Source organism: Bos mutus, chromosome 15 (genome assembly GCF_027580195.1).
Source record: "Bos mutus isolate GX-2022 chromosome 15, NWIPB_WYAK_1.1, whole genome shotgun sequence".
NCBI lineage: Eukaryota > Metazoa > Chordata > Mammalia > Artiodactyla > Bovidae > Bos > Bos mutus.
The window spans coordinates 41,166,298-41,189,178 of NC_091631.1; the positions used below are offsets into that span (position 1 = coordinate 41,166,298).

General features: G+C 41.3%; 1 protein-coding gene across 1 annotated transcript in view; it reads left to right on the forward strand.

The window, feature by feature from the left end:
- SPON1 (spondin 1) overlaps positions 1-22,881 on the forward strand; it is a 314,673-nt gene that overhangs the window by 119,422 nt on the left and 172,370 nt on the right. Inside the window, exons 4-5 of the mRNA XM_070383983.1 lie at positions 11,956-12,029; positions 16,536-16,658. Coding sequence (XP_070240084.1) covers positions 11,956-12,029; positions 16,536-16,658 — 197 coding nt within the window. The remainder of the gene's footprint in view (positions 1-11,955; positions 12,030-16,535; positions 16,659-22,881) is intronic.

The following is a 22,881-nucleotide window of genomic DNA, read 5'->3' on the forward strand; positions in this document are numbered from 1 at the left end:
TCTGCTCTGTGTCAGAGTCTGTGCTGGCGTGGGGTGGGGTGGGGCTGATATGGAGATGGGGTAATTAGGACTATGGTACCACTGCTGCCTAGTAATGTGCTGAAGATGGTGGTTCACCTTCTAGCTGAGTGCAGGTAAATTGGGTGGGTTGGCAAGAAGAGGAAACTTGTTAGATGGTTTCTATAGTAACTGTACAGGGAATCCTTCATTTGCTCTTCCATGCGTGTCCTTCCAGTGGGGGCAGGAGGGGCACCTGAAAGTGAACTAACAGGCATGAAGGTCCTGACTGCTACCTTAGAGCAGTGGCTCTTACACCATCTCTCCCCCCAAGCAATGCACATGCTCACAATGTACATACACTTTTTCCTAGGGGTTCAAGAATCCTTTGCAACCCCTTCATGAACCACGAATCCCTAGCTGAGAATCATAACCACCCTCCACACCCTCCCTAACCCTGTCAAGAGGAGGGAGCATGTCCCAACCCACAGGTCTGCTACTGTCCTAGAAGCTCCCAGCTTCACAACAGAAAACCTAGGTGACAGGGAGGCTCCCTAAAGAACAGAAAGGAGGTCAGGTAGCCTGTACTTAAGCTCTCTGCTGTGTCACCTGGATTGTTTCCTTACATCTGAGAAACCACGCTGTCCACCCTACCTTAAAGGCACCCACAGAAAGGGGAGGCGGCTGTGGCCGCGGCAGAGTGGGACCAACTTCAGAGAATAGTGACTTGTGTGAACTAGCCAGGAGGAAGCTTTTGGTGAGGCAGCACTTCCTCTTCCTCAGGCTGGAGTGATTATTTGATTAACTCAGTCCTGAATATTCACTGGGAGGACTGAGGCTGAAGCTGAAATGCCAATACTTTGGCCACCTGATGCAAAGAACTGACTCATTAGAAAGGAGCCTGATGCTGGGAAAGATTGAAGGCAGGAGGAGATGAGGATGACAGAGGATGAGATGGTTGGATGGCATCACCAACTCAATGGACATGAGTTTGAGCAAGCTCCGGGAGTTGGTGATGGACAGGGAAGCTTGGCGTGCTGCAGTCCATGGGATCACAAAGAGTCAGACTTGACTGAGCAACTGAACTGAACAGATGCCCTACACAGAGCATCCAGCCTCTGAAAGAAACACTTGAGGAGCCCAGGAGCAATGCTTCACTTTCTATTTCTTGTTTTTTAGCCAAGACAGATTCTATTTCAGAAAATAACATAGTCTGGAGAGAAAGTAGTTGAAACCTTGGGTGCTTGGGATGAAAATTTAACCCTCATCTTTAGAAAAAAAAAAAAAAAGCCTATATCTTAGTTGGAGATTTAATGAAATGGAATGACAGTTATGCCATTTCACATATCTACTATCATTCATTGCAGACCTAATAGTAGTTCTTAAAGGTTTCAAGGTCAGGAACCCCTTTGAGAAGCAGATGAAAGCTATGAACTCTCAACCAGAAAGATGCACTTGTGCATATCACAAAAAATTTCATCATCCTGAATCTGGTCTGCAAATCCCAGATTAAGAAACCCAGGTGTAAGTCTTGGCCAGATCCTCTGTTAGATTCCAGGTATATGATGATGAATAAGACACAGTCCAGGGGCCAGAGGGGCTCACAGTCTGGTGAGAGCTTACAGACATGGAGAAATTGGAGGGGAAAGTGAGACAAACACTGATTCGCAGTTTAAACGTATGAGACATTATACAATAGAATCATGGATCCAACAGTGTTACAGAAATGGTGAACTGTCAGTTGTCCCTTGACTAGTAATACCCTGGGTACCAGTAATAATATTATAAAATGCTGGAAAACATGCTAAGACTTATTAGGGGGGGAAAAGTAATTTTTCAGGGACATCAAACTCTGTTTTTGCACCTTTGAGTGCATGCTTGCATGCTCAGTTGCTTCAGTCATGTCCAACTCTTTGCGACCCTATGGACTGTACCCCACCAGGCTCCTCTGTCCATGGGATTCTCCAGGCAAGAATACTGGAGTGGACTGTGATTTCCATCTCCAGGCATCTTCCCAACCCAGGGATTGAACCCAAGTCTCCTGTGTCTCCTGCACTGCAGGTGGATTTCTTTACCACTGAGCTACCAGAGAAGCCCTTTTGTACCCTTAGGAGAAAACAAATTTGGGGCCTAAAGGTGTGTTGTGAGAGATTATCTTTCCCCAGCCTCAAGGTTTAGATCTAGATCTCTTTGAAAGGTTAAGAAAGATACTGAGTATCAAAAGATGTGGGAAAAAAATAGATAGTTTGATATCAAACAATTAAAGGATGAAAAATGGTCCTGATTATTAACCAGAATGGCCTGAAAAAGCTTCCACAACTGGGACTACATTCTGCAGTCTATTTGATCTATGTGAGTTTTTTTAAGATTTTTCCAACAGATGAAAAGTTTCTAGCCACTGATTCAGCAGGTACCCCTAAATTTCTACTGTTGCCTCAGCCACAGCTTATAGGTGTAGGAACACTCCGTCCAGAGAAAAAGGAATATTTCCCTTGCCTGTGTTTTCCTATCGAACTCCCACCCATGCTGCCTATCCCCCCAACTCCTCCCATTTGAAGCCACGTCTCTTCAGACTGGAGTGTCCTGCAAGCCTGCTGCTTTCTTCCTAGTCATTGCGTGGTGTCTGTCCTCTGCACCCCATGGAAAGTTCTAGCAAAGGGAGCATAACCTCCCACCCACCAAATTCAAGCCCTCTTTTAAGGCCTTATCTGGAGTGTTCTTCTCCCAGACTCTGACCAAAACATCCCTGGCCCCAATCCTAACTAATCTCTTCCGTGGTTCCCCAGTGCAGTCTCCAGGGTCTCTGGATTTTCTTGGTCTTTTCCTATTGGTCACAAAATGGCTGTCTTGTTTCATGCATTGTTTGTGATCAACACTGGACAAAGAAAGGACAGTGGCTCATTAATTTCTTTTATGCAAATTTAAGCAAAACTTTCTCAGAAGTTCTCCTCCCACCCCCTCCAACCCTGTGCTGATAACCCTCTCTTATGTTACTGAGGCTACATGTGAATCAAAATGAGGGTTCTGCAAGGATGGCAGAAGAAAGGAGCAGATATTGGGTAGAATCTACCGCTTGCTACGCAGCGTTTTCCGATTCACATCTCTCAGGCTGTCCACTATTTGGTGTCATCTGTACTATGTCTGGTTCATCTTTGTACCTCCAGTTCCTAACACAGCTTCATGGCCTCCACTCTGTCAAATAAAAATGGGAATCGATGAATGCCTGTCTGGTTTTAAAGACTCTCACATCTAAATTAGTTTCTCTAAAAACATAATTAGTTTTATTCTTTTTACGTCTCTCTTATGGTATGAAAGTCAATTCCTCATTATTACTTTTCCATTGGATTTTTAGGGGTAAAATTTAAAGTGCTAGAGTAATAATATTGACAAGATACATGATAAAGATGAGGTCTAAAACTGGACAATAATAAGAGAAAATGGAGTCATAATAAGTTTGTTATCCTCTGGGTCATTCTAAGAAGAACTAAACTGAGTGCTAACACTAGATTTCCTCTGATTTTTGTTAAAATCAGAACTAGGATTTTGTAGATGCAACTTTGTCCAGTACTGTGCATCAACAAACTCTAGAAATCCAATGGCTATACAAGGTTGGGGATGGATTATAGTCTTGTTAAGAACCTAACTGACGTCTTAACCAGATTCTGGTCATGACCTAAGCTTCAGGTGTACATGCAGCACAGTATGGAGCGGATTCCCTTGATTTAGGTGAAGAAGTCCCCAGAGCAGATAGCAGCATTGCTTCAAAACACATGGGTGGTGGACCTGCTGAGGAACTCGTTTAGGTGTGCACCTCTAACGCCTGCCAAGAACTCATCCTTGGTTATAGAATGAGCCTCTTGGACTTCAAGGCCAGTTCTAGTGCTATCTTTCCAAGTTATTCCTGCAAATAATTCCCCCAACTCCACCTCTACCATCATCTTGTCCCAGCCAGGAATGGCCCCCTGCCTGGTCACCAGAGCACCTGTAGATGATTCTCCAATTAGGGTTCTAACATACGATGTGTCCTGAGAGTCATTTGGGAATATTCTGTCTTGGCGTGTGCCAGTTTGCCATAGGTGTAGTTTCTTTAGAATGGCATGATCTGGTCCTCATCTAATCCTGTGGCACCAATTTTATGTCCAGTCTCAAACCTGGTCAATATCCTAGTTGTAATATTATACTGAAGTTTTGCTAAATATTACCACCAGGGACAACTAGGCGAAGTGTGCAACCTCTCTATTATTTCTTATGGTTGCATGTAAAGCTACAATTAGCTTAATAGAAATTCCAAAAATTAAAAGAACAAAATTCTTCCTTGCCCTTTCTGTCTTTTGTTTCAGTCACTGGCATCACTAATCCTCCATCTAGTCATTGGGGTTTGTCTATGGGGAGTCAGTTAACTTACCTTCCTCTGTCTCTGTTTTCTCTTCTGTAAAACAGGGATAATATTAGTGCCTACTTCATGGAGTTTGGGGGAGTTTTATATGAATTTATATTTATGAAGCACTTGGAAGCATGTTTAACTGTTAAATAAAGAAAAAATAAATAAAACATCTTGTACTCAACCTTCTCTTTCTATCCCAGATCCAGTAAGTTACTTAGTGCTTATAAATTTTTCTATGATGAGTCTCTTAGATTCTCTGTTTTCACTGTCCCTCTGACAATTCAGACCTTCAGACTCATTGACTCCTCTTACAGCTTTGCCAAGGTGAAGTTAGTTACAGCTCTTCTGCATGCTGTGGCTTCTCCTTTATTGCGCTCAACACTGATTTCCTGTTTCCTTTTTCTATCTCTTTTTCCCTACTGGACTAGAAGGTCCATACTGGAAGACACCATCTCTTCTTTTTCTTTGAAATTTCAGCTCCTAGAAAAATTCCTGATACAAAATAAGTGCTCAGTGAGTGTTTGATGAATGAGTGCTAATTACGCAGGAATAAAACTGTGGAAAATTCTGAAAGAGATGGGAATACCAGACCACCTGACCTGCCTCTTGAGAAACCTGTATGCAGGTCAGGAAGCAACAGTTAGAACTGGACATGGAACAACAGACTGGTTCCAAATAGGACAAGGAGTACATCAAGGCTGTATATTGTCACCCTGCTTATTTAACTTATATGCAGAGTACATCATGAGAAACACTAGGCTGGAAGAAGCACAAGCTGGAATCAAGATTGCCAGGAGAAATATCAATAACCTCAGATATGCAGATGACACCACCCTTATGGTACAAAGTGAAGAAGAACTAAAGAGCCTCTTGATGAAAGTGAAAGAGGAGAGTGAAAAAGTGGGCCTAAAGCTCAACATTCAGAAAACGAAGATCATGGCATCTGGTCCCATCACTTCATGGCAAATAGATGGGGAAACAGTGGAAACAGCGGCTGATTTTGTTTTGGGGGGCTCCAAAATCACTGCAGATGGTGACTGCAGCCATGAAATTAACAGACGCTTACTCCTTGGAAGGAAAGTTATGACCAACCTAGAAAGCATATTAAAAAGCAGAGACATTACTTTGCCAACAAAGGTCCATCTAGTCAAGGCTATGGTTTTTCCAGTAGTCATGTATAGATGTGAGAATTGGACTATAAAGAAAGCTGAGCACCGAAGAATTGATGCTTTTGAACTGTGGTGTTGGAGAAGACTCTTGAGAGTCTCTTGGACTGCAAGAGATCCAACCAGTCCATCCTAAAGGAGATCAGTCCTGGGTGTTCTTTGGAAGGACTGATGTTGAAGCTGAAACTCCAGTACTTTGGCCACCTGATGCAAAGAGTTGACTCATTTGAAAAGACCCTGATGCTGGGAAAGATTGAGGGCAGGAGGAGAAGGGGACAACGAGGATGAGATGGTTGGATGGCATCACAGACTCAACGGACATGAGTTTGGGTAGGCTCTGGGAGTTGATGATGGACAGGGAGGCCTGGCGTGCTGCGGTTCATGGGATTGCAAAGAGTCGAACACGACTGAGCAACTGAACTGAAACTCAATCTCCTGGCAGCTAGCTCTTTCTATAATTTACTAGATTTGGTCATTTGCAGTCATGGTAGACAATTATAACAGTCTCCAAATCTATAGCTTTGTGACCTTAGTGTTGGACAACCATGGAGTCCTTGTGTGTGCCATAGATAAAGCCCTACAGATAAGCTTTCACTGTTCTTCTCCCATGAGCACATTGCCATGAGCTGCCAGGAAGCCTGTTAACTCCTGGACACAGCTCCATTCCCCGTGAGCCACATAAAGCATATAAAAGTTTGGTAAGAGTCTGGATCATGGAATGCACCCAGCTTCTGTAAATATTTGCTGAGTAACATGAGACCATGATCAGATTAGCACTTGGCATCCTTGCAAAGTAAAATAAGACTGTTACCCTCAGTTCCTGATGATGTTACCAATGCTATGCTTCAATATTTTATTCCTACATCCTCCCACAGAGTTGTTCAGTCATTGGTAAAAGGAAGTAGATGTTGTGTGTTATAAGCTGGATCACTTCTATGGAAAATATCCCTGAGATCAGAGGCAAATTTTGTAAAGTATTCCAAGAAACGTTCAGTAACAGGGATTTTACTGGAACTGGGAAGAGGGTTGGCAAATGTTGCGGTCTGGAGACTGCGAACCTGAACTTCCTTGGAGTCATTCATTATCTCTGCCTGAAGCTGTTGAGCAAGATAACACTCTCCCTCTTCTCTGCATAAGCAAAGGAGATGGGCCTGACATCAATCATCATAATAGCTTCTGTTGATTAAGTACGTTTATGTGTCAGGCACTTTGTTAGGGGCTGGTGCTTTAGCAGCAACAATGATAACAGCTACCACTACTGAATATTTACTTTGTGCAACGTGCCTGTCGTAAGGACCTTACATAAATTACACCTCCATGGCAGTGACCCAGCCACTGAGGGTTCATGTGTATTTTTCATTCATTTTGTGGCCTGAACTCACCCACATTCTTCAGTTTTTGAGGTCTCCCTGTCCTTTTCAGTGAGAACAGGGACCCCAGGCCTTTTCAGTACTAGGCAGAAAACCTCCAACTTAGCCAATTCCAACTTCACTCCAGCAGGCCAGTTCCCCAACAGCAAATGAAGAAACTCTTCAGATAGAAAAAGAACCGAGCACCGAGCATTCAGGATGGCATTTCTGGAAAGGTTCCACTTTAGGTTTAAAGGAAAACTTTGGAAATGATTAGTAAGTTATTTGGAACCTCAATATTTTAAAGTTTGAGAAGCTAACATACTGAGAAATTTAATTTAGATTTCCTTAACACGCTCTTTCATGATAAGAGAGCATTCAGTATATCAGTATATAAATGCTATGCAACAGGACTGCCAAATTGCAACACAGAATGGGAGAAGTTTGTCATTTTGAAATGCTAAGGGGATTCTTACCAACAGCATTCTCATCTTGTGAAGCTATTATTTTTCTGAACTATAATATGATTTATAAATCTCTGCTGAGTTTTATACTTCTGATGGGAACAGGCTCGAAATGAAATGTATTTTCTCAGAATATAAAATTCTCCCAGGAGTTGACCAAATGAGGAATAAAAAGAAACATCTCCTGCAACCAAGTTTTCCAATGTCTTGGTCTCTGCTGGTGTATCTGTGGGTGAATGTTGGCCTTCAGAGTTCTGAACTCAGCTAGACTCTCTTCTCACTCCCCACACTTTCTTCCTGGGTGACGTCAGCCACTCTAAAAGCTTTGACCCTGACTTCTGCCCCAGTGATTCCCATATCCATCCTCCTCACCTTCCTCATATCTTTCCTGAGTTACACGTCCCTGTGTCTACCTACTGAGACCTTCATCATGGCCTCTTTCCTTTCCAAACATCCTTCCTTCTATTTGAATCCCAGGGCTGCAACAGTACTAGCATCTATAGAGATAAGTAAGATACAGTTCCTGCTCCTGGGAAGCTTATACTAGCACAGGAGATAGAAAAGTGAACAGGCAATTATAATAGGTCAGTAAGTGCTGGGGTAGGATTAGCCCAAGGGGTTTTAGCTCTCATAGGAAGAGCTTGCAGACCAGACATCATTCTAAGTAACATCTTGGTTGAGTATGTTAGGTAATTGAGGGGTGTGTGTGTGTGGTTTATATTGAAGAATTGTGAGGATGGACAGAGGAGTCTCATGGACAGGGGCCCAGAATGTGAGATCATGAAGACAGATTTGGGATATGGTTTGGGTAGGGGCTCAGGAGGCACTGGACAGAGATAAGGCTAGACCACCAGGGCCTGATCAGAACAAGCCTTGTATCCCTCATTGGATCTGCACAGAGTTTGAAATCCAAAGTGCATGGTCCAGAGGGTTGGCTCAGTTTGGGAATAGGGATGTATCCTTGCATTTTTATGGAGAGCTTCATGTTATCATGACCCAGGCTCCGTGGAGACCCACCGAAGTCTCAGATCTCCACTGTGTGCGCCATGAGATCCTAAAATACATCCCCCCCAAATCAATCTGAGGTTACGTTTTATAAGAGTACTTTCCTCAGAGTGCAGTTATACTCTTTATTCGTAATCATCTTTAATCCTTATAAGCACTCTGAGTCTCAGACAGACCATGGGCTTTGGCAGTAGATGAAAGGCTTCAAAACCTTGAGCATGTTACTTAACCTCCCGGCATCTCAGTCATCCTCACCCATAAGATTAGAATGAAAGTAACACAAACCCTCATCTTAATCCCTCTTAAAATAAGAGCATTTTGATAAGTTTGCTGAACTTGACCTAAACTGATATGAAACTGTTTATAGATTTTATTTACTCTCTTAGAATGAATACTCAAATATTTTGCTGCAGAAGATGGATGTGTTTGGTCATGGAGTTGTTAACAGCCTATTGCCATCTTCACTTTCTAATAGCTGAAAAACCCTGAACTCAGGAACACATCTAGCCCAAGTGTTTTGATAAAGAATTTGAGGACCTGTAATGCATTGAAGAAGGAAATGGCAACCCACTCCAGTGTTCTCGCCTGGAGAATCCCAGGGACGGGGGAGCCTTGTGGGCTTCCATCTATGGGGTCGCACAGAGTCAGACACAACTGAAGTGACTTGGCAGCAGCACCAGCAGCAGCAGTATATGTAAAGCATAAGATAATGCACATGAAGGACCTCCCTAGCACAATGAGTGGCACAAAACAAGGGCTCGGAAGTTACAGCTGTTATCAAAAAGAGGGCCACCTTGACTTTATAAAACAAGTCTTGAAAGAAACAGACATAGCTTAAAGAAAATTTATTTTTCTATTTCTGGCCCCTCAATAAATTTATAATTATAATTTATAATTTATAGTTTTGGAAAATCTGCGAGTGATGTAATTTTTCTAAGGATCATTTTTTTCTGACATTAAATCATGTTGTTGTTGTTGTTGCTCAGTCATCTCCAGCTCTTTTGTGATCCCATGGTCTGTAGCCTGCCAGGCTCCTCTGTCCATGGGATTTCCCAGGCAAGAACACTAGAATGGATTGCCATTTCTGTCTCCAGGGGTTCTTCCTGACTAAGGAATCGAACCTGTGTCTCCTGCATTGCAGGTGGATTCTTTACCACTGAGCCACCAGGGAAACCTCACCTTTAAATCATAGGGAGGAAGACAATTCAGAGTGTCTGTTACAGACTCTCGCAGAGACAGGTGATGGGAGATTCTGGGAGAGGAAATAGCACAGGTAAGGGAGTGTGGAGTGAAAGAAATGTTCAGAGAAGGAGGGATAAACTTGTCACAGTCTGGCACCCAGGGAGCGTGGCACAAAATGCCAACAAATAAAGCTAGGAGGTGTTTGGGAGAAGTTTTTTATGAAAAGCCTTGAATACCATGGTAGGTTAATATTTTATCCTGTAGATCAGGTGTTTTCAAATCATTTTATCAAGAGAATTTTATTGAAATGAAATTTTATTTGCATGGGAGCTCTGTATACTACAACCCCACACAAATCCGTTTTTATTTTTTGGCTCAAATGCTCTTTTAAAAGGGCAAACCGGATCATCTCACTCCTCAGGGCAAATTCCTCAAAGACTTCTCATCAAGCTTGGAGTAAAATGCCATCTCCCTGCACGGCTCTGGGTGATTTGGCCCTGCCCACCTTCCCAGCTCATCTCACACCTCCCTGGCTCACCAAGCCACAGCCCTCCCCACATGAAGGATCTTACAAAGGATGCCCTCATCTTTGCTCCTCCATCCCACTTGTCTAATTAGCTTATACTCACTGAAATCTAAGCACAGCCACCTTTTCTGGGAGGAGCCTTTCCTGGCTTGGTCAGGATCCCCTGTGTTACACTCTCTCATACCCTGTGGACGTCTCCATTGGCTACCTGAGGATTTGTTTGTTTGATACTTTCTTGCCACTATTCTGCCAACTCTGAGAATGGGAAGTGGCCCCATATGTCTTGTTTATGACAGTGTCCCTCCCTGTCCAGTGCCTGTTTGCTAAGCACACCTCCAGAAATTATCTGCTATATGCTGGCCAAAAGCAAGTCATTTTTCAACCTCAAAATATTCTTTCCAAATTCTCACTGTTGAAAATACACCAGCAGATACAACAGGAAGACAAATGGGTTGAAATGAGTTAGGTTAAGTTGAAATGGTTGCAGCAGGAAGGTGGGACCTGGGATATTTCCCACTAGGCCTACTCCTTGCCCGCCTCAGGGCTCCTTGAGGCCTTCTCAAAGTGGTAGGATGCTCCAGCTAACAGAAGCCTTTTTTTTTTTTTTTTACTTTGGGGTGAATGTTCTCCAGAGTGTTCTCTTGGCCTGAAAAAACTTTCTGCTTGATGGTCAACAGAATGGATAAATATTCACAGTAGCTTTGTGTCAACAGGAAGTATATTTCATTCATTTATTTCAACATCTCTTCTCTCTTGGGGTGGGACAGACTGTAAAAGACATCAGTAGGCTGGCCTCAATTTTATTCTTTTGTGTAAGACTGGGGATAGAGTAGATATTTCTTTGGAAAGCCATTTGGCATAGGCCCAGACCATTGAGAAAACTGACTCTGCTCAGCAGATCCCTGCATACATGGGCCCTTCCTGGGTTTGAAATCATGTGACATGAGGCAGCTTGTGTGACTTTCCCTGGTTCAGTGTGGTCAGCTGTGGTGGAGTCAAGAGCTCCCTTTATCTGTTAAATAGGGCAAATCAAAGTGAAAATTGCCTTTTGATTGAGTAGCATGGCTGAAGAAAATCAATAGAAATGGCCCGAGATCCACAGGCACTGTCTCAAGTCTACTGTGCTGTAGACTTTTCAAATTGCTGGAACACTGGGTTTCAGGGCTCTTCAAGGGCAGCTGAAAATCAACAGTTGAGTGGGTAAAAGGAGACGTAGTATGTCTGTGCAATCCTAGATTAAAGAGAAAATATATGCTGGCCAAATCAAGTCATTTTTCAACCTCAGAATATCTTTCCAAATTCTAAGATACTGTGTTTGAGTTTGACATGTTTAAGAGAGATGTAACAGCTGAAGTTGTCTTTGTTCAGAATGTAAGAGACAGTTTCGTCTAGACTTTCAGGAAAGATATAGAATGACATTTTCAGAACAAATCAAAATATATTTTTGAGGTTTTTTTCCCCCTTCAGGAAGAGAATTTGACATGCTTCCCTGATTTGAATTTGCTTGATCTATAAATGGCCTCAATAGTTTGATATAAAACTAGAGTAAATGAACCATTGAGAAAAGTTACTGAAAATGCTGTTAGTTCACTTTCCTACCTTAACAATAATATGAGTACCACCAACATCCCCACAATAACTAACATTTATTGAGTGGTTTCTAAGTGTATGCTGAACTCTTGACATAAGAGTTCTTACCTTAGATCTCATAGCAATCCTAGGAGGTAGCTATTATTATTAATACCAGTTTTCCACTGAAGAAACCAAGCCACATGAGTTGAGGGCATGCCCTCAAAGCCACACAGCTGTAGGTGGACCAGCGGAAATCTGAGGTCCCCCAGACTTGCCCTCCTCATCATGTGTGTGTCTTCTTTCCCCACAGGGCTAGCATCGTACAGAAACGCATCATTTATTTTCAAGATGAAGGCTCTCTGACCAAGAAACTTTGTGAACAAGGTAAGAAGGTCTAGATGTGTGGACTGGAGAGGACCGGATAAATGGAAGTTGGCTCAGTCAGTCTAAGCATTCAACCGCAGGAATTAAGGCAGTTGGTTTTCTGAGTTCCTCTGGGTTCTGCTTCCTCACGTAGTTCCAATTTTTAATCTAGCTGTGTGCTGTGGATAATTGGATCTGCCTTAAACTCTAATTACTCAGCTTGATTCCCTGGGTAGGAGATAATATACCTTATATTGGTGTCGTCGTCTCGTTATTTTTGTGAAACAGTGATTATTCTGAAGAGATTCCTTGGAATAATTCACAGGACTTAATTAAGGAACACACAATTGTGTGCCTCTAAAAAGTCTGTAATGGTTTTCTGGAATAATCACTAGCAGGAACTTGTGGGGCACCCAGGCAGGATGAGCGGATTTTCTCTAGGGAACAGGAATGCCAAGGGGGCTTTGATTTTGACCCTCACCTCGTCTAAGGATCTGGTCCTTGGATGTGCAGGCATCCTTAGCACACAGGCATGCACGCAATCAGTGGTTACCTTCAGTCCTCCATGACAGTGGAATGTATAGTACCTACCATGCCTCCTAGTACATAGTAAACATACATATATGTACATGTGTGTATATATACATGTACATACACATATATATGCTCGTACATACACATACATACAATTATTTATTATATATGTGTGTATGTTGGCTATTGTTATCAACATCCCAGGGCTTATTTTTTAATCTACCATGAAAAATTAAGATTTTAAACATCTAAATGTGTTAGAAGTCATTAAAGAACTAAATAAAAGTGGAAAGTGTGCTGAAATTGTACATCTTCATGCTCTCTTTTCTATTAATTTGTGCAGACTTTTTATTTACCATTAGAGCCATTCACAGTTTGAGAAGAAATTGGTCTATCATGGTTTGAGAAGAAATCATTCTATTTCTAGCAAATCATAAGCTACTAAGAAAAAGAGAAGCTGGTAAATGTCCTCTAGGAAAATAATAATAGCAAATTTATTTGTGCTTGTTGTATGCCAGGCACCATTCTAAGTACTTCACACGCCTTAATCATGTCATCAGCACCAGAATCCTATGTGGATTACATCATCCCTATTTTACAGATGAGAAGCCTGAGCCATGAAAAGTTTAAATAGCTCACTCAGCATCAGACAGCTCATGAGGAGGTCACAGTTTGAACCTAGAAGCCAGTGCCCTAACCATTGCATTTCTACCAAAGTGCTATCTCCCAGTTCAGTAGCTTGGGTTGTTGCTTTGGGCAGATCAAAACCTAGGTCTCCCTATGGGTGAGCTGGGGCAGAAAATAGGTAGTTATTTTTCAAAAGAGGCATGAAACATTAAGTTACTTACAATTAAAAGCAGAAACATAAAATATTCCAAAAGGTGACCTATAATAAACAAATGCACACATATGCTCACTTTAAGACCATGTCACCGACAAGGGAGAAAGAGGAAAAGGTGAAGGGAGAAGCAGAGATGAGAAAAAACGTAGATAGAGAAGGGATAATCAGCAAGGGAAGAGAAACAAAAATAAGACCAGAGAGACTTGCCTGGTGGTCCAGTTAAGACTGCATGCTGCCAGTGCTAGAGGTTCCCAGGTTTCCTCCTGGTCGGGGGACAAGATCCTATGTGCCTCACACAAGACCCAGTGCAGCCCTCCCCAACCCCCCCTCGCCCCACCAAAAAAAGAATAAGATAAGAGTAGAAAAGGAAGCTGGTATTAAGAGTAGAAATGAGGGGGGCAGTATAGCTTGAGAGATGCTATAGGGTTTCAAGTTACCAACTTCAAGTTTCAAGTTACCAAGGGTATTAGGCACGCCCTCGGAGAAGGCAATGGCACCTCACTCCAGTACTCTTGCCTGGAAAATCCGCTGGACAGAGGAGCCTGGTAGGCTGTAGTCCATGGGGTCGCTAAGAGTCAGACATGACTGAGCGACTTCACTTTCACTTTTCACTTTCATGCATTGGAGAAGGAAATGGCAACCCACTCCAGTGTTCTTGCCTGGAGAATCCCAGGGACGGCAGAGCCTGGGGAGCTGCCATCTCTGGGGTCACACAGAGTCGGACACGACTGAAATGACCTAGCATAGCATAGCATGAGGTTAGGAGAAGAGGGGTAAGTTAACACTTGCTATCACTGCCCTTTGAAAACCTGATTCACTTGACTAGTTAAAAAAAAAAAAAAAAAAAGAAAGAAAACCTGATTCGTTTTCAGTGGGCTTTTCCTCAGTAGAAAACAGCATGTCTGTTTTTATTTTCAAACTTAAAAATTTATTTTTTCAATGGAAGCTTCTTTTTCTTTGGAATTCCAAAGTGTTTATTATAAGTGCTTTCCCTTGAACCCCTGGATGTATCTTTAAGTTCACTGCTTATATCAGAAAGCCCTTTCGATAAAGTGGAGCTACCAGTTTGCGTCATTTTGGTTCTTTGAGAAATTATTGCTGCTTCATTTAACAGTGCCTAGTAGTTACAACTGAAACCCCAGCATGTATCTCTTAGCTCTGAATCCTTTTTTCAAAACTAATTTAGTCTTTTTAAAACATAGGTGATCATAATGGAAATGTGAAAAGGAAAAACCTTTAGGAGTTACTCATTTATGCCAACTTTTCTGAAATATAGTCAATAGCGCTTGTCCCTTAAGTATCAAAGTGGCTCACACAGCAATCAGACCTGGACTTCGTGTACATAGGGAAGTGGGAAGCTTGCTTCTAACACACACAATGCTCTTGCCTCTTCCTAGTGTACAAAAAGTAGCCAAACAATGATTTCTATTTGGGGTGGTTTCAGATCTCTTCTTTAGGGCTATTTAGAGATCATGGAGCTCTGTAGATAAGTATTTTTTTTTAATGCACCATTCTTTGTTTGAAAAAGCTAAATGAGAAACACACAGATTTCTCCCACTGGTGTTTATGCAAACCTGTCCAGCAGAAGGTCTTTCCTGCAGTGATATGGTATACAGGTTCAGAGTGAGTATGGGCTGAGATTCAAAAAAGACCTGGGTTCCAGTTCTGCCTGCACCACCCATCAACTCAGTGACTTTGGGCTGGTTAACTAATGTGCGTTAGTTTTATGATCCTAAAATGGGCTTAACCAAAGTCCTGATGTCCTAGGATTGCCGGGATTAAATGAGACAGTATATGGAAAGGAATCAACACATACGAGGACTCTCTGCAATGCGGTGATTATTACAGTATCCCATACTTTTGTCTCTATCCTCGAACCCAGAATTCTCTTATTTCACCTATTGCTGATTTTGCATATTCAAACCAAAAGAACTCAGTGAATTCCATAAGGAAGACTTGTAAAATGCTCTTCCTAACTCTCAAAAAGATTTTTAAACTCTCTTTTGCTGCTCTTTATATAATAGTTAAGATTAAATGTCCAACTTGCAAAAGAAAAAGAGGGAGAACATTCATGTTAATATCTCCTGAGGAACCACAGGAAAAGCAGCTGAAGCAAGTTGCGTCTGTAGACATTGTTTTCGTCTTGCAGGAAGCAGAACAGACTAAAAGCAACAATGCACGGTTAGGGATGTGGGCCTGACAATCAGAAATACTGAATTTATTCAGGTAATCTCTTTTTTTCCACTTATCAGCTATTCACAGCTAAACGTGGGGGCGGAGACGGAATCTCGAGTTTTTCCCAGCTGTTTCTATGCTCAGAAGTAAACCTGAACTTATGAACATATTCCCAAATGCCCAACCCTCCCAGTGAAGTCTCTGAAAGCTTGATAAGAAGTGATATGACTGCATATGCATAATTTTTTAGAAATAATTTTCAGCATTCCTTATGTCTCTCTGCTTGTTCTCATTGCTCTCCTTCAAAGCTTTTCCTTCTTGTCCTGGCAGTTTGGCCCCAGAGAATATTCCTTAGGAAACACACACACACATGCATATTCCTCTTGAAATCTGGTGGAGAAATCCTATTGTGGGAGGGATGGGAAAAGAGATTCGGGTCCAGAAAGGATAACAATAAACTTTACCAAGATAGCCTCCATCCCAAATATTCTATGTTATTTGTCCCATAGGTCTCCTCACATTATTAGAGCAAAAGTTCTGATTTATTTTTAATTTGGAAAATATAGTGATCATCCTTAGAGTTAAGTAAAATCTGTTATAGCTGGACCTGGTTCTGAATTAGTAATCAGTAAGAACTGCAGTTTGATTCCTAGGTGAATCAGTGTTAAAGCATCTGCCTGCCAATGCAGGAGATGCACGTCCAATCCCTGGTTCAGGAAGATCCTCTAGAGAAGGGACCAGCAACCCACTCCTGTATTCTTGCTGGGAAAATCCCATGGACAGAGGAGCCTGGCGGGCTACAGTTCATGGGGTCACTGAGTTGGACATGACCGAGTAGTGACTGAGCACACACACATGCACAAACTGCATTTCACATTCTTTTCCCAAGCATTAAGACAGGATGAGACCAAGATGTTACTGCCTTATAAATGACTCACAGTTGCTTCCTAATTTTGTGACTTTCTGGACTCTTTCAGATTCCACATTTGATGGGGTGACTGACAAACCAATCCTAGACTGCTGCGCCTGTGGAACTGCTAAGTACAGGCTCACATTTTATGGGAACTGGTCTGAGAAGACACACCCAAAGGATTACCCTCGTGAGTAGAACAGCTATTTTATGGGCTGGGGGAGAGGGTCTTACAAAGTTCTGTCTGATTGTGGGGTACACGAGCTGATGCTGCTTGCTTACTCATTCATGAAACACATTGCAAATAAGTGAATTCATTGAGACAGGCAGATATCACAGTGGTACGCATTCAGCTTCTTTGCATAGCATTATTCTAAGTGTTTTCTTATCTGTGATTTTAAAAAATATTCCTGAGGTCATGCTGTTTATCTTCAGGCCAGATAGTTGGTCACCTCAGTTCTCTTAAAGTGACTGTATTCATACAACTGGCCTATTTGTGCTGGAAGAGCTGGCAAAACAAACCTTGACTTCATAAACCAAGGTCAACAAATATTCAACATCCTCAACCAGAGTGTGCATCAGGTGATATATCAGATACCACCTTAGAATCCTTATGGCACCATGCTCCAGGTAGCCAATACCAATCCATAAGAGTTGTCAGGCAACCCCAAACTTGTTGTTTTAGAGTAGACACTTAACCAGGACCCTACCACTCCTTTTTATCAAACAATTGTCTCATCAAATGCCTAATGTGTGTCAAATGCTGTGCTAAACTTTAGATATATTTATAACAGTGAATAAAACAAGACACAACCCTTCTTTAATGGGGAGAGAGACATTAATTAACCACACAAATGATATGAAAATTATAACCATGAATAGTGAACTTATTATGTGGTGAGAATTCTCATGTATGTGTCATTTCATCATCAAAATAACTTGCTTTTGTGGATGAATTTACTGGAAACCACAGAGACATCATGATTTACTCCTAGTCCAATGCAAGTACAATCATCCCTCGGTATTCAAGACAGACTGGTTCCAATAACCCCATGGATATCAAAATCCATGAATGCTCAGTCCCTTCAATAAAATGACATGTGCAGATCCTCCCATATACTTTAAATCATCTCTAGATTACTTACAATACCTGATACAATGTAAATAGTTGTAAATACATTGTAAATGCTGGGTCAATAGCTATTGTGTGGCAAATTCAAGTTTCGTTTTTTAAGACTTTCTGGAATTTTTTCCCCAGATGTTTATGACCCATGGTTGGTTGAATCAGCAGTTGTAGAACCCTCAGAATAAATGGTTAATGGTAGTGGATCCAAGATGCAGAAGAGTTTTGTCAGGCTCCTCGTCCTGCCTTCTGTTTGGATCGCCTTTGAGACGCAGTGTCCCCCATTCTCTCTGTGGGTGGCAGGATGTCTGTGTGTGGTACTGAGCATGCTTTTTCTGCTCATTGTGTGTTTCATTCTTGTTCACTTCACTCTGGGGTTGCCACAGCTGGGAAAGAACAGGGACGCTGCAGAAAGGGACTAAAAAGGGGGATTTAGGTCAGCCTCAAAGGAAGGGGCGGAGGCAAAGGGTACATGATTAGGACTTAAGAAGACCCAGTCCAGACCAGAACCTCCATGGTCCCCAAACAGCCCACCCAGAGGGGACTCCAGCATTTCTTGGCAGATCAAGAGCCTTGTTGTTTAATTTTACCCACATGTAATCAAGGCTTGCAATCTTAGAAGCTTCATACTAGTTCATTCTTCTGACTCTTGATCTGATTCAGCTGGTGTGAGAGACCTGTGTGAACAATCTTGGACTCTGCCTGAGGGGAAAAAAGCCACTCAACAGTATGATGGAAAAAATTTCCTCTAGTGTCTCCCATCCACTAACCCAGAGGAAATAAAATGTTAGGGGCTCATTACCCATCTTTTGTAATCCTATGGCACTTCTTGCCCTTTTCTATTCTGACACTGGTTATTTCCCAGAATTTTTTTAAAAGGGTACAAACCATTGTTTCTGGGTCTTTGGGCCAAATCAAGTACAAATCTACAAAGAATTTCTGTGGAGTTTTTTGGGAATTTCTTAATACATGTATAAGCAGACATGTGTTCCAGATCCCTGAGGACACTTCCATAGTCAGAGGTCAGAGTGTGTCCTCATTTTTGATTGGAAGAAAATGTGTCACTATGCTCAGAAAAGCATTTATCACATCATACCATAATTATTTCTTCAGGAGCTTTTCTTCTCCACCACACTGAGAAGTCCTCCAGGACAAGAGCCACAACACGCTCATCTTTCATTCTTAGTGCCTGCAAGTGCCTTTGGCCTTCCCGAGTCCTGGGTACTGTAGGTGGAATCAGAGTGGCATGCACCATGGCCCAGGAGGCAGATTTGTAGCCCACATTAGTCATGGTGGTCAGTACTGAGCAGGGAAAGGGGTGAACTTGGACACTAAGGGCACTGGAGCAAATTAGAGAGGTGCCCTTGAGAATAACTGGGTCTAACTGGGAACTTGAGAATTCAATATGCACAGAAGTGATTTCTGCCAGTCTTAAGTCATAGATGACTTTCATTTTACCCCTCCAGGGACGATTCTGTCTTCATAACCAACCCTGGCTGTTAAGCCCAATTTAGTCATGACACTTTTCAGCAATGTTGCAAACTGATACATGACAAGTTCTCCTCTTTTCATTAATTACTCATCCCAAATTCCACTTTCTCTGCATGCATCTCTGAGCAGCAGTTCTCAAGCTTTTTAATTTCAGGGTTTCTTATACAGGCTTAAAAATTATTGAGAACTTCAACATGCTTTTGTTTAGATGGATTGTGTCTCAATATTCACCACCTCAAAAATTAAAACAGATATTTTAAAATATCACTTATTAGTTAATTTTAAAAAGTAACATAATGAATTAACAATGATTAGCTTATTACATGTCAACATATTTTATGAAAATAGCTGTATTGTCCAAACAAAAGAAATTCAGTGAAAAAGATGTCATTGTTTTACATTTTTGCAAGTCTCTTTAATACCTGGTTTAATGGAAGACACCTGGATCCTCATACTGGCCTCTGCATTTAACCTGTTGTGTCATATCTTTTTTTTTTTTGGCTTAAGTATATGAAGAAAATTCTGTCTCACACAGATATGTAATTGGAAATGAGAAGCATATTTAAATAACCTTTTCAGATAATTACAGATAATCTTATTTGATGTTACACTCAAACTCTGCAAATGGTAGTTTCTTAAAGGAGAATTACAATGTGGAATGAGAAACCACATCAGTGAACTTGTACTCTGTTACATTAAAATGTGTTGCTTTCCCTTGTACTTTCAATGAATCTTTCACAAATGAATGATTTTGTAACATCATCTATTGGTCATTTGAAAAATATTGGTTTACTGAGTTTTGCAGATAATCCAGATACTGAAACATTTCTTTATGCCACATCAAAAGTCACATTTGTTAAGATCATTTCCAATCTCATCAGTAAAGTGTTAATGTATTGGAAAGCTATCAAATTCATGGCAGTGGATACAAGCTTCCCAAGAGCCTAAGCTTTGCTTGAAACCTCAGATTTTATCATTGGCAACAAATACCATCAGGTCTTTCTTGAAGTGACAGGCTCATTTCATTTTTTAAGAAAATGTATGCCAAATTCTCAAGTCTGAATAACCATAATTTGTCATTCATTCTTTCAAGTAAAAATGATGTTTTATGACAATGAAAGTGTCCAACTTGCACCTCAAGCAATTGTACAAGTGCTTTTATTTAATATACAGCAAAAAGGCTTCATGTGTTTTTCCCAATTAGTCATGCAGAATAAAAAAAAACATGTGTACTTAAAGGTAGAGAGTTAATAACATTAATAACGTATATTGTTTCATCAAGGCTATTCCTTAGTGAAACTGACTTTTGGGGTTGTTGTTTAGGGCTAGTCCCTGGTGGTAAGGAATACATTTATGATTAATATAGTTCAAGGCCACTGCCTTCACCCTCACTGACTGCCAGGAGTTTTACTTGCAATTGCTTTTGCCACATCAGTGTTAATGTTGACACACGGCAAAAAGAAAATTTTGTCTAAGTATTATTATGAAAGTAGTTTTCACCTCATAGATCCCTCTGAAAGGGCTGGAGGTGAGGGGTGGTCTCGGGGGTCTGTAATCGTGCTTGAGAATGTCTGCAATAGGATTAGATAGCAGCGTAAGAGGGCTGTCCTTCAGTTGTCCTTGGGAACTTGTCCACGTGGCTTTCAGCCATCTGTTGTGGTGGGCCACATCTGCAGGTAGCTCTTCTCAATCATTATTCAAAATGGTTTGCTCCAAATGCTGTTTCTGGGGGTTCCCTCTCTTGGAGGACAGAGTATTCTCTGTATCTATGATGCCTCTGTCTCATAGAGGAATTAAGCCTGAGATGAGGAAGGCAGGAAGATGGTATAAATGATCTCTGGCATTCCCTCCAATCGCAATGCCATAGATCACTGCTGGCCATCTGGAAATAGTAAAATCTTTTTTTTTTTTTAATTCATTCAATCATTAGTTCATTTATTTGGCTGACTGAAATCTTTTTAAAACACTCCTAAGTGGGTGGTTTCTAGAAATCCATTTGAAACCTGGATCATGCAAGTTTTACCTTCTAATTTTTTAGTGGGAAAAAAAATCCACACACACACACACACACACAATTAAGGGCTTAGATCACATAGCCAGAGAGAGTTCAGAACTAAAATCAAAGCTCAGATCTTCTGATTCCCTTTTGCCTTCCTCTGTGGCTACCACAAGGTGGTCTTCTCTCCTCTGCAGTAAAATTACATATCTCATTCACAAAGCATCTTTTAATAAGGCCCTGCTATACCACCATGGTCTCAACTGCTACCAAATTCTGAACAGCGTGGTCCCACTGTACAAAGACCTGGGCTGCAGAGATCCTAGGTTAGAAGTCAGAGCTCTGGATTCAGTGTTAGGAAAAGGGCATGCCCCCAGTGTCTGTCCTCGGTACTGCAAGTCTGCAGTGCTCCAGGAGCATTTGTTCTTTACAGGAACCTGGTGAATAGGCAGCATTACCGTGTAGGGATGTCTCAGAGGCTGGAGATATGCCCACTCTTCCCCAGGGAATTGGGAGTTGCCTAACAGGTGCTGAGTCTCTTTGCTTTCTTGCTCTGAGCACAGTATCTGGGTTTTTGACAAATGCTTCTACCCCACAGAGACTCTGTAATTTCCCTTGATAATGTCAACTGCATAACTTCCCTCATTTTTGATGTAACATTGATTTTAATACCGTTTGACAAATACATGTTGACAAAAGTAACATTTTTTCCAAGAGCCAATTTTTTTCATATGGCAACAGATTGTCTAGAATATAAACATGGCCACTGGAATACTCTATGGAATCAAAGTTAATTTCAGCATGAAACTCAGCCATCTTTTCCATTGGTCATTTAATTTTTACAAATTATTAATTCTTAAATCCAGTCACATGAATCACCACCACTGTTAAACTTGGCAACTTCTTTCATTTCTTCATATAGTCACCTGTATGCAGAGTCTCTACATCACCTTTGAACACATCACGTCCTACTCTTCGCATTTGATTTGGTTTCCATAGTCATAATTTATAACAGCTTGTTCTAAGTCACTTATCCAACTGCTCTTTTATTGAGCATTTAAGCGATGTTAGGTCTTTTGCTAATATAGAAAGTTCTACAATAAAATACTTTCTTCTTCAACTCTTCCTTCATTCTTCCACCTTTCTTTGAATTATTTCCTTGAAATAATTTCCAAAGAGTAAGACTTCCGGATTAAAGGATATGGACATTTTTTGGCTCTTGAAACTTTTTGCCAGATGCCTCTCCAAAACATTTGTATCAGTTCACCATGTTAACAGTAATGAATACATGTATCTGTTTCTCCCAGCCTCTTCAGCATCCAGTATCACTTTCTCCACTGGGTTTAGCCAATTAATGGTTATAAAAGATTAATCTTATTTTAAACTGGCATTGATTTAATTACACATTTGAATTTTTTCATATTTATTATCCTTTGTCTTTAAAGTCAGCCACTGGTGACTGGGGTGTTGGCAGAAATCAAGCCTGATTTTGCTCATTACCTTCCCAGGGCTGAGGTCATTATCTGGCACATTGAAAGCCTCTCAATAAATAGTGCTGATGAATGGATGAATGATGAGTAGCAGTTATGAAATGAGCAAGGAAGAAAGCAAGGAGGGAGATGAACAATGAAAAATCACTGATGAGGTTGTGGCAGGAGAGAGGAGGGGTACTTTATATTGCTGCTGAGGGGTGAGCACATTGAAAGGGGCAGGAGGTATAAGGGAAGATGGGTAAGGAAGATACTGCAATGATGATGGTATCTTGGGCTAAGGCAGTGGATGTGGTGATGGAGAGAATGAATG